General features: G+C 37.2%; 1 protein-coding gene across 6 annotated transcripts; it reads right to left on the bottom strand.

Annotated features, from left to right (window-relative positions):
- Positions 1–1343: 1343 nt before the first annotated feature.
- On the bottom strand, positions 1344–16210 carry TMPO (thymopoietin). Of its 6 annotated transcripts, none has more exons than XM_072401194.1 (12): positions 15798–16210; positions 11366–11492; positions 11014–11160; positions 10680–10777; positions 9380–9487; positions 9010–9129; positions 8804–8899; positions 8587–8694; positions 8299–8412; positions 8131–8215; positions 7896–7992; positions 1344–7679 (listed from the first exon to the last, which is right to left on the bottom strand). In XM_072401194.1, exons 1-12 carry the CDS (start codon positions 16020–16022, stop codon positions 7385–7387), a joined length of 1620 nt encoding a protein of 539 aa, XP_072257295.1. In that variant the 5' UTR covers positions 16023–16210; the 3' UTR covers positions 1344–7384. The 6 variants fall into 6 exon arrangements, with proteins under 6 accessions (XP_072257295.1, XP_072257296.1, XP_072257297.1 ...); XM_072401195.1 differs by having other exon boundaries at positions 8587–8685; XM_072401196.1 differs by lacking the exon at positions 9380–9487 and having other exon boundaries at positions 15798–16209.
- Positions 16211–16274: the final 64 nt, after the last annotated feature.

Here is a 16274-nt window from a genome sequence, read left to right as displayed (position 1 = left end):
TGCTGAACCACATACTACCCTGCAATAACTGAAAAACAAACATGTAAGGGTAGAAAATATCAAGTTTTTTTTAAAAATCTACAAAAAGCTGGTTGTAAAAGTGTGCACACGCTTAACTATTATTTTTCTGAACCACCTTTTGATTTACAGGTAGTCTCCGGGTTAAGGATATCCAACGTACAGACAACGAAGAAATCTTTTGCTAAACACAGCTGAGACTGAGCTCTTCTGTGGTCTCTTGTAACTCTTTAATGACCAAGACAAACTCTGCAGTTTTTTTTTGCATATCAAATCACAGTTTGCTTCAGAATTTATTAAATGTCTAGGCTGTAACTAGTAAATAGTAACTGACACCATGCTGTCTAATAAAATGTTGAGTTTTTAGAAAATTTAAAAAATAGTTTTTTTCCTTAAAGTATGGGACTTTTTAGGAGTGTATAAAGTATTGCTAGAAAAAGATTTTTTCTTTAAAATTGTAATTCATACAAAAATTGTAAAAAAAATGATTAAAATTCATACAAAACATTTATACTGCAGTCAGATAGCTGTCTGCAGGGACCCAGCCAAAGATCTCTAACAACTAAAAAGTGATTGACGTTGCTTACAAACATATGAGAACCTTATAAGAAGCAATCAACAATCAGATTTGAAGTCTTGTACAGTGGTTCCTCAGTTTAAGGAAAAAATTGGTTTCGAAAAACATTTCTTAATCCGAAATTTTGTAACTAGAATGAAATTTTCCCATAAGAAATATAGGAAATAGAAATAATCTATTCTTATAACGCCAAAAATTAACATTTAAATACTGTACTGTACTATTTAACATATAGAAAATAATGTTACATAGAGAAATCAAGAAAAAAACCTTTAATGAGGACTCTTTTGGCATATAGTATACCAGCACACACAGTGTACAGCGCACAAAAAAAATGTAACAAAAAAAAAAGTTTTCTTTATGGTGCCACCTTTTTCTTCAAATAGCAGCCAATATACAGATAGTTTTTTAACCAATATCCCTCTAGATTTTATTCTCATAGATCAGGTCTGTTTACCACCCATATCCCTTTGGATTTAACTTGCAAGACCTCACACAAGGGTAGTTTTGAACATTTTGCTAAATCTACCTACACATGGGTATCATCCCATCACTCTACTAGCTGGAAGACTAAATAATCAGAACACTCTTTCTACCACCATGGAATATCTATCCTGGAGCTGAAAAGGGCAGACAGGCATCTTCCGGACTTCCTTCCTTGGACATAGACTAAATCTAGGTTTAAATCCATTATTTTATTCCAAACCAACTTTTGCACTTAAAGTAATTTAAAGACCAATGCCAAATGTTGAAGCCTAAGCTATGTTACTTTATTTGGACAGCAATATCTTTGATACAGTCAATATAAAAATGGTACACAAATGATGAAATCCCACAATAACGGTAAGACTGTCAATTAGGAAAAAAATACAAATTACAAAAATATTTCTGGAACAAAAATATATAATATTGATATGTAGCATATTCTCTAGGCTTACAATATTGTGGGCTTTACAGTGAATAAATACAGAAAAAGCAATGGTATATTAGCAACATTTACGTAAAGCCAAGCAAATGCTACACCATTGTATACATTCCAAATAATACATTTTATTGCTTCTGAATTTTAAGAAGCTGGCCTTGTGAATTATTGAAAAAGCATGTATAATATTTGTATTTTAGCTACCTTTTAACTGTCTAAATTTTAGTAATTTTTCACATAATACTACAACATGACAGTTGTGTACACATTTTGAGAATTTCACACTTGAAGTATGGTTCACATGATATGAAATCTGTTTCATGGAGAAGAAAAAAAAACTCAAACTGGATATGTATATATAGAAAATCAAGATTTAGGTTATGACCTGACACATGCTATATAATAAAACTATGCATGTTGCTGCACGGAACAATAAGACATGAATTGCTTGTTTCTGGGTGCTCTTCAACATTAACCAAACCCATTGTCTATCATTAAATAAATATTGGTGCATGAGATGAATGACTCCCTGGCAGGTTTTACGTTTTGCTAAAGCTATCTTTTCCTATTTAAAAAGAATTGGCCTGACTGGTTAAAACACTTTATGTGGGTACCATACCATATTGATACAGATAGCCCTAGAAGTTTTTGGGGTAATAATGTGTCGCACTGGATTCCTTGAATGGACTACCACTGTCTTCCCAAAGTTAGCCCCTGTGCATGTAATGCTGTTCTATACTCCATCCTCTCAAGACATGAAAATTTAGATCATACATATTTATATCTTGCACCATATCAGTAAATCATATTTGCTGTTTGTTGTAGTTAACTTTCTGTAAGCAAACAATATATTATTTTTTCTGGATGAAACTTTCTATTGATAACATATCACTGACAATCATCTAGAAATATTAAATACACCATCAACTTGTTTGTTAGATCTGTATTGGGGGAAAAAAAGCCATGTCCAATCAACTTTCTACCTAAATATTGATCAAAAATTGATAAAAAGCCCCTTTTTTTTTTTATAGATGATTTGAAAATACTGCGCAGTGTATGGTTGGTATTACTCCTTCAAGGCGAGTCACACACACCTCCAATCTCTGTGTTCCCTGTATCACTAAAGAATGAGATGCACTTGTGGCTGAAAGAGGGGAGTGGAGTAAATTTTAAACAGAGTATGTTTTAATGGAGTCTTGGTGAGGTTGGAATATGAGTCAAGAAGATGTAACTAGCATGACCACATACATTGCTGAACTAGTTTAACTGTGTAAATAATTTGAACATAAGACTATGAAAAGAATATGTATACATTAACTCTTTAAAATCTAAAACACTGACAAACATTTATGTATATTTTAATGAAATGCATGGACCTGGAATATTTTTTACCAGGGAATGTCAAATTATAGAGCACTTGGTACCTTCAAAATGCATAGCAAATAATTATTTAAAAAAAAAAAGTCTTCCAAGAAAGACACAACATAAAATCTGTGAAAAAAGGGAAAGGCATGGACAGAAATGATTGGGATTGGTAACTAAAAACTTACTTAAATTATGCATAATTTTTCATTCCAATCTATACATTAGTATCATTTTTAAACTTATTTGAAATTACCCTACCATGCCCTTTTTAGTTGCATATCTGTATAATATTAAGCAATAAAGGATCATAAGCAATAAAAAAATTTGAGCTAATTTTCCTTTTTTAAGCTGCGTACACACTTGCAATTTTGTGTCGTTGGAAAGGATCTTTCACGATCCTTTCCAACGACAAGGGATAGCACGATGCATGAACGTTGCTGTACATACAGCACCGTTCATGCTCTATGGAGAGGGGAGGGGGAGAGCGACGGAGCGGCACCCTGCTGCGCGCTCTCCCCTTCCCTTTCATTAGGATCGGCTGTCGTCCATCGTCCGTGGATCCGGCAGGTCGGTCGTCCGGACGATGGACGACACCGACTGTACACACGGCAGATTTTCGCCCGATAATTGGCCGATGCCGATTATCGGGCGATAAAAATCTGACGTGTGTACGTAGCTTTAGCCAAATTCCAGTAAAAAAATAAAGCATACACTGCCAGGGTCTACTGCCTGTTCTTGTCTTTAAGGTGAGGGGTGTAAAAAGTAACCTTATCCCCCCGACAGGAAAAATATTTCAAATTATAGTCATTTGCTAAACATTGTCCAGAAAAACCCCACAACTCTAATCACTGGTTCTTGAAGTTAATTTACCAGTATCAACTGAAGTTGCTAGCTATCAAAAATGTTTAAAAGCAATCCAAACATGCATAGAAAATGCAAAAACACAGTCTATCTACAAAAAAAAAAAATAATAATCATTGCTACCCTAGTGGTTCTAGTTTTAAAACAATGCCCTTAGAAATCTGAGGTTAAACACATATTTTCATTTAAAAATGTGGAAAAGAAAAAAAAAAAAATCAGTTGAAATATAGCTTTCAACTTTTAAAAAATAGCTTTTCATTCTTAATTTTATCTATCAGTTCCTAGGCACTAATAAGTAACAGGTGAAGTTTGTTCAAAATACATAATTTTGTTATTTGTGAGCACTGGTAGGCTAAAATTCCTCAGCGTCCACGAAGCTGTAACAAAAATTAGAGCTTCCTTGTTTACTTTTTTGCTCAGTAAATAATATGGGTAATCCTGATCCCATCATTTATGGTTGCAGCATAAATGGAATAGAGAAGCCAATATATAATTCAACACACAATGCCAAAACCTGCATTATCAGTTTGGATGGAACTGGTCTTTAATACTATGCAAGTAATTATGTTAATACAGAATTTATAACACATTAAGGATTTAGGTACAGACATTCTAAAACTCAAATATACACTACTCATTAGCTTAGGGTCTAGATTAGGAACTTCATTTTTTACACATTGTAAGGTAAGACAGTAAGACTATTCTTTGCAAATATTATGCATTACCTATATGTACTAGCATCCACTGTACAAAAAGTCAAAAATGCACCCATGCTTGAAGCACTGTATACATCATCGGTTGCCAACCTTTTGGTTGTCATGGACCATTATTCTCACGTAATCCAGACCATGCATGCTTGGGGAGCCATGTGTTACTCAAAGGGGAAGACACTTCCCCAGTGACATCATGATGCCGGAACTTGCCCACTCTTGCGTCCAGACACAACCCACTAGTGCACCAGTCAGAGCCTGGGGACCATAACGTTTTTTTCGCGAAGCACCGGTTGGTGACAGCTGGTATACATAACACAAGTACAACATGAGTCAGAGTATTATCTTTGACTAACATTTTTTTCCCATGTTGGACTTTCTTTGCAGGTGTAGCTGACAACTATCAGGTTAATGCCAAAAAAGTAAATATTAATGGCCCCATAAACTGATAACACACTTAGGGCTCCATTCAGCCAGCCAGTAACCCTAAAAGGCAAATTAGGCATTACCCAAACCATCAGTCTCTCAATATTACTAAATTAAGAGCCATTGAAAAGCCTTTAAGGCAGTGCAATTATGGAGTGGTACCAAACACAACCAAGCACCATCTAATTGTTGGTAGTGTGTTTAACTGATTCCATGAAATTTGAAAGCTTTTCAAACATCTGCTAAAGGCTTTCAAAATGTAAGAAGTATCTGAAGCATTTCTGAGGAAGAAGTACAACAAATGAAACCAAGTTTCATGAAAAAAGTTCCTCTTCTTATCTGTGTAAGACAAGCTTAAAATATTCGTAAAACAATTTTCAGACATTTGCTAAAAGCAAAGAAAATTATGCTAATACCCTGTAACTGCTCCTAGACACAAAGAGGTTGAAATTGGGCAACTGGTAAGCAGTCACTGGATCTCAACTATCCACATGAACAAGCAATTCATTTTCCAGAATCACATTACATCATTACGCTTGAGAGCTATGCTTTACTCCAGATTATTTTACTTTGCCATATTATTGCAACAGTTGCCAAGATGAAGCTTCAAAATTTTTTAACGACATAAAAAAAATCTGAAATGTTTGTACTGAGCATTTATGAATGAGCTCCATTATGACTTTTGCCTCCTTGTGAAAAGTAAGGTCATTTAGCAAACAAGGACTAGCTTGAAAATGAAACCATGTTGTGACCTTTCTAGGGACTTTAATACAGACCTTCCCTACCAGTCTGTTCACCAGCTAGGAGCAAAGCAGTGTAAGCTAAAAGCTATTAGGAGTCATAGTTTACATAGGGCCATATACCCCCCAAATTTAGCCATAACAGCTAAATGTAATAACGTTCTTATCTTGAAAAATACCAAACCTTAGAAATAGAACGCTGCAATGTATTTTGTTCTTGAGTTCAGGGAAATGGCTTTTACCAGGCGTATTTGCAATAGTGCACCTCAAAAGCCATGGTACAATTCTAAGTTTACCCACAGGAATATACTCTGTGCTGAGAAATAAGCTGAAACATATTTGTACATTGACTAGGTGGGCAGTGGGACAGGAGACATTCTTGCATAAAAAAAAAAAGTAACTCTGCTATACTGCTCACATCATTATTTAATAACTTGTAACATGTCCGAAGTACATTATAAGCAAACTGGCTTTGAAAATATTCTGCTTTAGCATACAAGTGCCTCCATATTATAAACGTGATCCACTTTCAAAATTTTTATTAAAACTACAGACCAACAGCCCCCATGCTTTAGATTTGGCTAACCACGCACACTCTGGAAGTATAACACTAAAGGGGTCTACCTATGTATGCATCTACGATTCTCCTTTACCTATAGGTCACACATTTTGCACAATGGAATCAATTAGAAAATGAATGAATCAAAAGTTAAAATCGATTCACACATTTTCTATTTGGAGTGTTAAAAATGTAAATTTTTGGGAAAACATTGAATGATTGTTAGATGAAAATATTTAAAAACAGAACCTTAAGTGAACTACTGCAGAAAATAAAACACTGAAGGCCCTTGCAAAAAATGAATAAAGGGGGACTTTTTTTACTTTTACTAGATAACCCTTGTAATGTAATACTCTAATGCAAGAAGTATTGTAATTGCATGCAAAATCTGTTATGTGATAACTTGCTCTGGTGTCAAATCTCCAATGTGAGTGTCAGAATAGTTCCTATCCCTGATACCAACCATTCTCCTGCTAACTCCTGAGCCTTTTTAGATCCATATGTATGCAAGACTAGCTATATTTTCTCCAAGGTATTGGTTGGTCCCAGTGGTAAAAAGTTAAACATCTGTTTAATTGCACACCTGCAAGTTTTCTTTAACCTTTTTAACTGATGGTTATTGTACAGTTGAACACCTATAATGAAGATTTTCAGATCTGATCACATTTATGTATGAAAGTTTTACAAATGACCTAGAGACAAGATGCTGTATACTACATTTTAGATAAAAAGTATTCTAAAGGCATCTTTAAAGAAGCTATGCTACACAAGTATAGCAAAAATATTCCCCTTTACAAGTTTATAATATACTAGAAAAAAATGCTTACCATTTCACAAGAACTGCCCAAATAGCATGATCATATTGGATGTTCAGTCACCGAGTATAGGTATGGAAATATTTCACATTGAGTTATATTTTCTGCATCCAGATTCCATCAAAACTAACTACAGCATTAATGTTAAAAAATAACTGCTACAAAATGCTTCAGAGATCTAATAAAATAAATGTCAATCAAAATAATTGTTATGGCACAGTCCTCCTATTGCTGTCCACAGTAAATAATGAATTGTGAATGTCCATATGTACCATCTTTATTAATGTACAGAATAGTTTGAAGTGCAGTCATAATCTGAAGGTTTGAGACAAAAAACAGCAGTTTCTGTAATCCTAGGACTGAGAATATATATATATAAAAAAGGAAAATATCAGTTTTTAACTTTATTTGAACTCTGATCGCCCTGTAGGAAAGCAGAAAAAGGATTCCCTTCATTTGTTTCCATAACTTGATAAACCAAGAATGAGAACACAGCCAAAATAATAAAAATAAGAATCTTTATCCAAATGGGGATCGATCGTCCAGTTTTCGGTTTTGGGATCTTTGCTTCAAGTACTGGTTGGTACTTTGAGACATACTTGGCAGTGTATCCCTCTTCCATTTTATAATCTTTCAGACTAAAAGGACGACCTGCAGCTCCTTTAATCGGCCTGCGACATGTGGCGCTGTGAGTAAAATAAAGAAACATCAGAATTCACTGGTAGATGGCACTACATGTTAAAACACAATGTTGCTAAAATCTAGTTGTGAGATTTATTACAATGTACAGGAAAGTGTAAATGGACCTTTGAACCCAGCCACACTAAAATTCACACAGACACAAAAAATCATATTTCTATTTAGAACACAGCAGGTAAATATTTTATTGTTAGTATAACAACCTTATTCCTGTGGGAGTTAAAGTTTCATATGGAAACATTTCCTTCAGAATATCCTTGTCTTCTCTTTTTTCTTCAGTAAATGTCCTTTCTACAACCTAGAGAAAAGAAACCAGCATTTTATACAAAGATTACACAAAAAGCAGAGTCTAGAGCCACCAACAAACCCAATTAGGAAGGTGATTGAATAAAGCTATTACAAAATATCACCCAGTGCTTTAAAGAAAATCTCTTCCCTGTCTTTTAGGTGTTATAAACTTTGTTATTTTCAACTGTTTTGTCTTTTTAGGAGTCTCCAAATGTTGATCAAAGTTGCCAGTTTCCTTCAAAGTGAATAATAATAATTGTTTATTGATTTCGCCATGTACTCAGTAAAAACCAAAAGCTTAAAAGTATTAGACATCACCTCTATCAGGGCTGTGTTTAGAAGCTCACTGGAATCAGAACGACCAACATTATTAATGCCATTGATTGTATTAATAGGGGATTCTGCATCCGTTTGCTGTAGCAAATTCAAATGCTGCAAATAGCACAATAAAAGGCTGCAATGGAGGTTAGGAAATACATTATACTGTGAATTTTGTAACAATATCTGTAAAAGTGAGAAATATGCACAAAATCTGATCTTTCAACTTTTCCTAGCAGACAAAAATACCCATATATTTATACCCTATATATTTATAGGAATATTTACTTTTTCACTGATCAGCTGTTTCTTTGGAGTCCTTCTCGACAACTCTGATAACTCACTGAATGATCGCAAAGCATTTGTGTGCTTGAAAATCTCAGTCACCTGATCAACCTGATAAGATAAGAATATACTGTATTAGCCTAAAAATAGAAGGTTATCCAGCATCACCAAAACCCCACAGGGCATTGGACAAACCCTAAATATATATGTGTATATTTACTGGAGCCTGGTTGCTTGTAGGCAGTATAGTTTCTGTTACTGGGGCAGTCTCTGAGACATCGCCATCATCATCTGGCAGTGATTCTGCAGCTACCACCTATTGGGGGGGGGAATGGAAAACATAAAATTATAAAAATAAAAACACTCAGTACTAGAAATAACTGTTACCCCTTCCCAAGTAACTCAAATATATAACTTTGTCATCACCCTTTTTCTTGGTGTTCTTCGTTCTACTCTTGTTGACTCTCTAGAAATAGACTGTACACGTCCAACCTTTTCAGACTCCAACGTCTTCTCGAGTTCAGAATTGCCATCTCCAGAAATGCTCTATTTAAGTGTCAAATATATGTGAAGTGAGACACTTTCCTGTGCAAATTACCCACGACCACACACTTGTTGCATTCACAAAGAGTGATTGAGGACACCATCAGTATGTGTTTATATTAGAAACAGCAGGTCAGTAAATTAAGGACAGCTGTAAAGCAAGCATGCCATGAAAGCAAAGAAAACCCTCCAAAAGTTAGATACCATTTCCAGTGTGAAACTTAGAAGGTATGAATATGTGATTTGGTTTTACGTATAGAACTGCAGATAACTCCTCAATCTCAGTATTAACATCCTCTGGAAGGTGCCTGGTTTGTCTTTTAATATTTAATTCCGATATCACTTCAGCATCTTCTGCTGTCTGAATGCAAGAGAATAAAACTGACAGATATAGGAAAGATTGTGTGTAGTTACCTCAAAAACAATTATTGCAAGGGCTCTCCGGTTCTTAGCAAACTGCTCGACCAGAGTTTTACTAACACACTTAACTGCACTACACGTAAAAAGAAGGGTAGTGCCCTAAAAAGAATGTCAAGTAAAATAACTTTTGCTGTGCCATCCTACTATAAATTTCTGAAAACGATTAGCAACTTGGATAGGTTTACAGTTTTTTCAAAATGTATTTATAATTTAAGGGATGGTAAACAGGATATTAGGTTGTAAAAAAACAATATGTACTACTTATATTCAATATAACAATGCTAGGCTCAGTTTCCCCTTTTCCCAAATGTGGGGCATGTATACACATTAGCAAAAAAGATGAAAATTATATTGCTGGTATAAGTATAAGCAGGCAAACCAAACCCAGGAAGTAAAAGGCTGCAGATAACTTAAAATCAGCAGTTACAACATTTGCACTAATTTATACACTGGTTAACTTCACTTTTTGTTTATGGTGTTCATGTATATAAAATCATGCAACAATATAGCTATATTTAAACCAGCTGCATAAGTGTGGTGAGGTCCATGCAACTATTGGAAGAATTGATTACAAGCCAGAGCACAAACAAAAGCCCGCAGCAGAGACTGCATGCATCTGCTAAAAAGTGTTTGCAGTTTCTATAGTAGCTGGAAACATCATGCAATGAGGGGAAAAGGTAAAAACAATATAGTAGAAAGTGTCACAGAGCATGAAGTTTACAAATGTAGTTGCTGAAGCTACTGCAATGTTTTGTGTTATTATAATGTATTTTTATAGTACTAACACATTTTACAGCGCTGTACAATATTGGGGATTGCCATCTATGGTTTGTTACTTAGTCAGGGGATAGGTATGTATCGGCCTAAACAAGTGAAAAAGATTTGTCTATATGGGGTCTGGGTAATAGGCTTCTCTGAGCGCTGGATTCATTTTATTTTGTACCAGAACATATTCAAGACTTCAGGCAATATTACTTATGTATTGTAACCAATTACTGCACTGATAACATATGGTTGCTACAAGTACTACATATTAGTTACATCCTAACACTGTCAAATAACAAACAAAATAAACAACACAATAAAAAAAAGAATGTTTGCAAGTTTATTATTGCAAAAATAAATGACCATACCTCATTTTGCTCCAACTTTCTGGAACGGGATGTGATTTGTGTCTTTGATTTGCCCCTTATTGGTTCTCTTGTCTCAAAGGCAAAGTCAATCTTGGATTCTTAAATTAAAACATAATCTGTAGTTTGATATATAGCAGATAGTATATATAATATATGTATTACTGCACTGTCACCATACAAGAAAGAATGTAAAATCATTCATTTATCAAATATAGCAAAAAGTTAATAGATCTGCTCATCTCAAGTCTAAAGCAGATCAACTGCTTAAAGTAGGTGGTACTGGTTAGATATACAAACTGGCACAGGACAGAGGATAAAACTATACTTGGCATACCTTCATTGTCACTGTATTGTTCAGGATCAGAGTTTCCATTTTGCTTTTTACTGTCTGTATTTGATGTATCTGCTACAGAAGTTATAGCTGTGAGCTGTTGCTCCTTTGCCTTCATCAGCTTGTTTTCATAAAGCTTTCTAGTATTAGCTGGAAAAAAAAAGGTGGAACAGGAGTATATCTATTAGAGAATCCGAGTTTAAATGTTTGCACTTGAACAATGGTGGCAAAACACTGGGAGACTTAACAGAAAGTGTGGATAGAGCTCATTAAAATAAATCAATTACCAAAAATCAGCTGAACACACAATAACACTATCAGAATTAAATTTAAAATAAAAACTGGAAAAACCTACCCACTACAGGTCCATGTGTTATTCCATATTTCTGTAGTTCCTCTTTAAGTGCATCATTACTAAGGTTTGTTACATATTGCTCTGTTTTCTCTTCTACATTAGGCTTATCCGTTTTCTTTGTTGCTTTCTTTAAAAGGAAGGAAAGGAGAAAAAAAATGAATGTTTCAAAACACTACTAAAATCTACTTTTACAGACTTTCCATCCCATCCTGCACAAACTTGGTATAATCCACTTGGATTCAAGTATAGCTGCACCTAGCGTATGCACGTATCCCAATAACCATTGTGGGAATTTGAATGTTCCTATGGTGCAGTTATCAATATAAATAGTGCCATGTACTTTCTAAAGTTCCAATCTTTTCCAAAAAAGGTACCATTTCTCATCATCAGGTGCAACTGTTGCCATGGAGTACTTATTCATATACTTAAAGCTTACGCCAAGTGAATAAATCCAGGCATGCAAGGGTACCTGTACACAATACTGGATTTTTTCTTCCCACAGCATCCTGGGATCACTTAAGTGGACCCATTATACAAGTATCAACGTCTGCTTGAAACGCCCAGGTAGGCTGTGTATGACACTATCGTAAGGCTGGGGGCAAGCACAACCTACTATATTTTTGCATTCCCAAGGCACTCTAGAGACAAACAGGGGTACATAGCTGTGCCTACACCTACTTCCTGATGTCACATGATGTTGAACATGAGAAGAATTCCACAATTCTCTGGCACATTCATTGTAGTAATTCCTGCTGCACCACCAATATATTGCCTATAAAAAGAATATCCTGTTTTCAGATTATATTGGTGGACTAAGGATATACAATTATAAAATTAGTATCTATTATGAGCAAATGCCAGAGTCAAAAACAAAAAAATGTTTAGGAGCTGCTATAAGATGAAGATCCTAATTAGTATAAAATTAGAGCAAACTGCTAAACTATTATTTCTTAAAAATTGTGGGCAGAACACACACTTGTGACCTTTACTTGACTCAGAAGTGCTCGTACACATGTCCAACGGTTCTCGGCAGATTATCGGGCTAGAATCTGGCGTGTGTCAAGTACCACTCGTCCATCCTGGCGGATCCACAGATGATTGACAACTAACGATCCTAATGCAGGGGAAGGGGGAGAGCGCGCAGCAGGGTGCTGCTCCGTCGTTCTCCCCTTTGCATAGAGCAGAATGGTGCTGTATGTACAGCACTCGTTCATGCATCGTGCAAATGCTAGTCATTGGAAAAGATTGTGAAAGATCCTTTCCAACGACTGCTATTGCATGTGTGTATGCAGCTTTACACTCCTCATTGTTTACACTAAGAACAGCCATGCAGTCATTAATTAGTGTCTTTTACAATAACATGATACCATTGACTTTATTGCATAGGTACCGATTAGCAGTCCCTACTTACCTCATCACCTATAAAAAGGTTGCAGGGAATGACTCCCTTAAAAACACCCACTACAGTTAGTACGAAGATTCACTTATTTTAATGCCATTTTTGGATTAACCTTTCCAAGGTATAAAAACAGTTAACCTGCAAGTACATCTGCTACTTGTGGCCTTAATTTAACTAACCCAATCAACAGCTTCCCAAGATGCTTGAAGATACTAAAAGCTGGATCCTGGTGGGGACACAAATGTGCATCTTTTCATACCAAGGTGCATAACAAAACTACATCTAAAACTAAGGCTAGGTACACACGGGCAATAACTATTAGAAAACAAACAAATAATTTTAATGATCATATATTGCATGATTCTGTACATGCTGTAACCATACAGAGATTCAAATATAATCCACCAATAAAGTACACACATTAGATACTAACGTTTGATCAATGCAGGAAGTGACATGTACCAGAGAAAGTGTACCCCAGAACAATAAACAATCACTGAACGAACGTACACACAATAGGTGGTGAACAATCATCGCCCTAACAGATCCTTCAGGCCGGTCGCTCGTTTCCAGCGACATTTCTAGTTTATTGGTGTCGTTGTGCACTTTTTTTGTTAACAATTATTAGATGATCGGTCGTTAATCATTTTCAACCACAATTATTGCACAAGTGTACGTAGCATCAAGTGTCCACAGATAACCTTTTCAAATGCTGTGCTTGCTATTCCAACAAAGCCGGCTCAATAAAAGTAAACAGAATTTTACGGTGTGACACCAACACAGAAAATAATGCAACACAGAAATCCTTTCAGGGTGAATACAGGTAGTAATGCCCAGACATAACTGTCTGGGAACTAAACCACTATTACAAAAAAAGCTGATGTGAAGCTGTCTGCTGATGTGATGACAAATATCGGCAGCTGACAGATACATATTTACTTGTCTTCATGTCAACCTTGAAGTTGCAAAGGATCCTATTCCTGTTGAACTGTCTAATCATTATATTACAGTGTAATGTGCGTGCATTAATGCATTTTAAAAATAAGTAAATATAAATTGACCCCTAAATTATTTCTTCACAAACTTTAGGCTCTAAAGTTGTTATTGTCATGTCCTCATTGGGTAACCTATATTCAGTTAGGAGACCTAGTTGTGGGATATAAGTCCAAGCTGGAAATCCCGTCACACTTTATGAGGATTTCCTGCTGCACCACTGGAATAGGAAATTAACAAACATTTCTCCAATGGTACACAATTCACCAAAATATAAAACTCCTCAATTCAAAGGAAAATATTGTCTAATTGTACTATGAAGTTGAATAACCAGGATAGAAAATGCATTTGTACAAGCAAGGCATCAGCATACAAAGGTGACATTTTCCACACACAAACACTTTATTTTAGATTTGGATAAGGTGGTAACCAGTTAGAACCACAGTCAGGTTTTGTATTGCGGTTCTTGTACTAGTTAAGGAGCTGTACTCTAAGTCAACGGTTCGTGAGAAAATTTTGGTGGTCCGCGGCTCTGGTGTGCCTGAGCGGGGTCAGGGGAAGGACCCTGCTGGGGGAAGCAATGGCCAGAGCCACAGACTAAGTCCCCCATGCGGCATGCAGGCTCAGGTAAGTGGGTGGGCTGTGTCTCTGGATACAACCCACTCTGAACCTGCGATGGTAAAATTGGGTGCATTTTGGCATCATGACGTCGGTGGTTCTAAAAGCAGCAAAACGCATTGCAAGTAACCAGGTTTGCACATGGCTGCGGCATGAATCTTCCAACAACCTCATGGCCAAAAGTGACTAGCAGGCTTTGGCAGATGAATCCCCAGCAATGCATAAAAATGGTTCCTATCCACATAAGCTGGAGTGGATGGGACTGCGGTTGTGCCTGCAACAGAACACCACAGCTCCCCGCAGGTGTGAAATGGCCTTTAGGAAGTAGAATGGAGGCTGCACTTGTAGTGATTGAGTTTACCATTTCACAGAGCAGAGAATGCTGAGGTGCCCCTTCCATCCTCACAGGTGTCCTGGGCTTACTCAAGCCCAAATTAAATTTTAGGATGGGAGAAGTCTGTTTCTGAAACCTCCCATTATAAATGAATCCAGAAACAGAGCTGAAAGCACCTCAGGGATCAGAGCTGTCAGATCACTAACTTTACTAAAAGTGCTTCAGGAGTCTAATAGATCTCTGGCACCAAAACTGTAAACTCTGGTAAAGTCAGATAACATGCACCTTACCAAATATCAGGCTACCATACAGAACTGCAAAGACAAAACTCAGGTTACACATTTTACATATCACTACAGAGCTCAGAGTGACAGGAATATTTCTAGTCAGCTCTAAATCAATGAGCTGTCTGATGAAAAAATGTGGGTACTTATTTTACATTGTCACCTAGCAATTAAAATGTGTCTGAAATGGAATATACGTGGTCCTGCAGGAGCACAAGAATGAACTCCCATCTCGGCCAGGGAAATCGCACAGCCTGGATCTGTAAAAGAGAAGTTATCAGAAATCCAAGAAAAAAGGCGGGAACATGCCAGCCAATACCGATAGGTGGCGCTGTAGCTAGCAGACACCTAGTGAATACTGACTCGGCCTGAGGGTGTACAGCTGGGATTAGAAATCACAAAGCTGTCCCTTCCCTGACAGCTGACCCCACTTCCTCCCCATAGAGCCCCATTGTATTGTACACGGCTCAGGAAGACTCGGTGGGCACTACACGTCACATGGCCCCTGTCATAGAAGGCTGACCCGAGGACACACTGCCATGGAATGAGTCGCCCATTACTGGTAGATGGAGGCTCCTCATTACTCCTAATCACACCACACTCCCATTCATTCCCTCCTGGCTGACATCACTCATACAGGATGGCACAACAAAGCCATGCCGCACACCCCACCACACACACACCCAACACTAACCCATAGCAAAGTTTAGCACTGCTGTGCCCGGACTGAATGGTTGCTATGGGTCCCCGCGTATTGCCGACTTATGTCCTGATATGTATTGGGATATAAAGCTCCCCTCTTACCCGTCCAGGCGGGCGCCCTCTGCCCTTCACCGGGGTGGCCTCTCTCTCCTCATCGCTAGAGAAGTCCGGGGTACCGCGGTTGCGGGCGGTCAGATGTTGCAGATAGAGTTGCACATAGACGTCTTTCTTATGCTCGCCAGCCGGCAGTGACACATTGTTGGCCACCAGCTCATTCTTCAGCTTGTCTTTAGTCAGGCTTGACGGGTCTTGCAGAAACTCCGGCATGGTGCGCACATACAACACACAAACACGGCGCGGGGAAGGTTCGCTACACCGCTAACTTCAACGCAGCTGCAGCAAGAAGGCGCCAATTGTTCTCTGATGAGAACGGAAACAGCTTGGAAAAATACTAACGGCTGTCGGGTGTACGAGCTTGAGCGCGTTCCTGAGCTTCTTCTTTGTACTGCACATGCGAAGTAATGAAAAGCCGTGCTCGCTCCCGAGAGCAGAGCGTCACGTGACCCCGCCCACTTTTCA

The sequence above is a fragment of the Pyxicephalus adspersus genome, chromosome 2, assembly GCF_032062135.1.
Source record: "Pyxicephalus adspersus chromosome 2, UCB_Pads_2.0, whole genome shotgun sequence".
Classification (NCBI taxonomy): domain Eukaryota; kingdom Metazoa; phylum Chordata; class Amphibia; order Anura; family Pyxicephalidae; genus Pyxicephalus; species Pyxicephalus adspersus.
Note: the sequence above shows the minus strand (reverse complement) of the source record. Positions and strands in the feature narration are given on the sequence as shown.

What these genes read in the sequence shown, in the direction of transcription:
- TMPO (XM_072401194.1), bottom strand. Translation starts at nt 16,022, where the DNA reads ATGCCGGAGTTTCTGCAAGACCCGTCAAGCCTGACTAAAGACAAGCTG. An exon ending in GAAAGTTGGAGCAAAATGAG is followed by an intron (nt 9,488 to 10,679) that starts GTATGGTCATTT and finishes TCTTGCATTCAG; the next exon opens with ACAGCAGAAGATGCTGAAGT. An exon ending in GAAGAACACCAAGAAAAAGG is followed by an intron (nt 8,900 to 9,009) that starts GTGATGACAAAG and finishes CCCCCCCAATAG; the next exon opens with GTGGTAGCTGCAGAATCACT.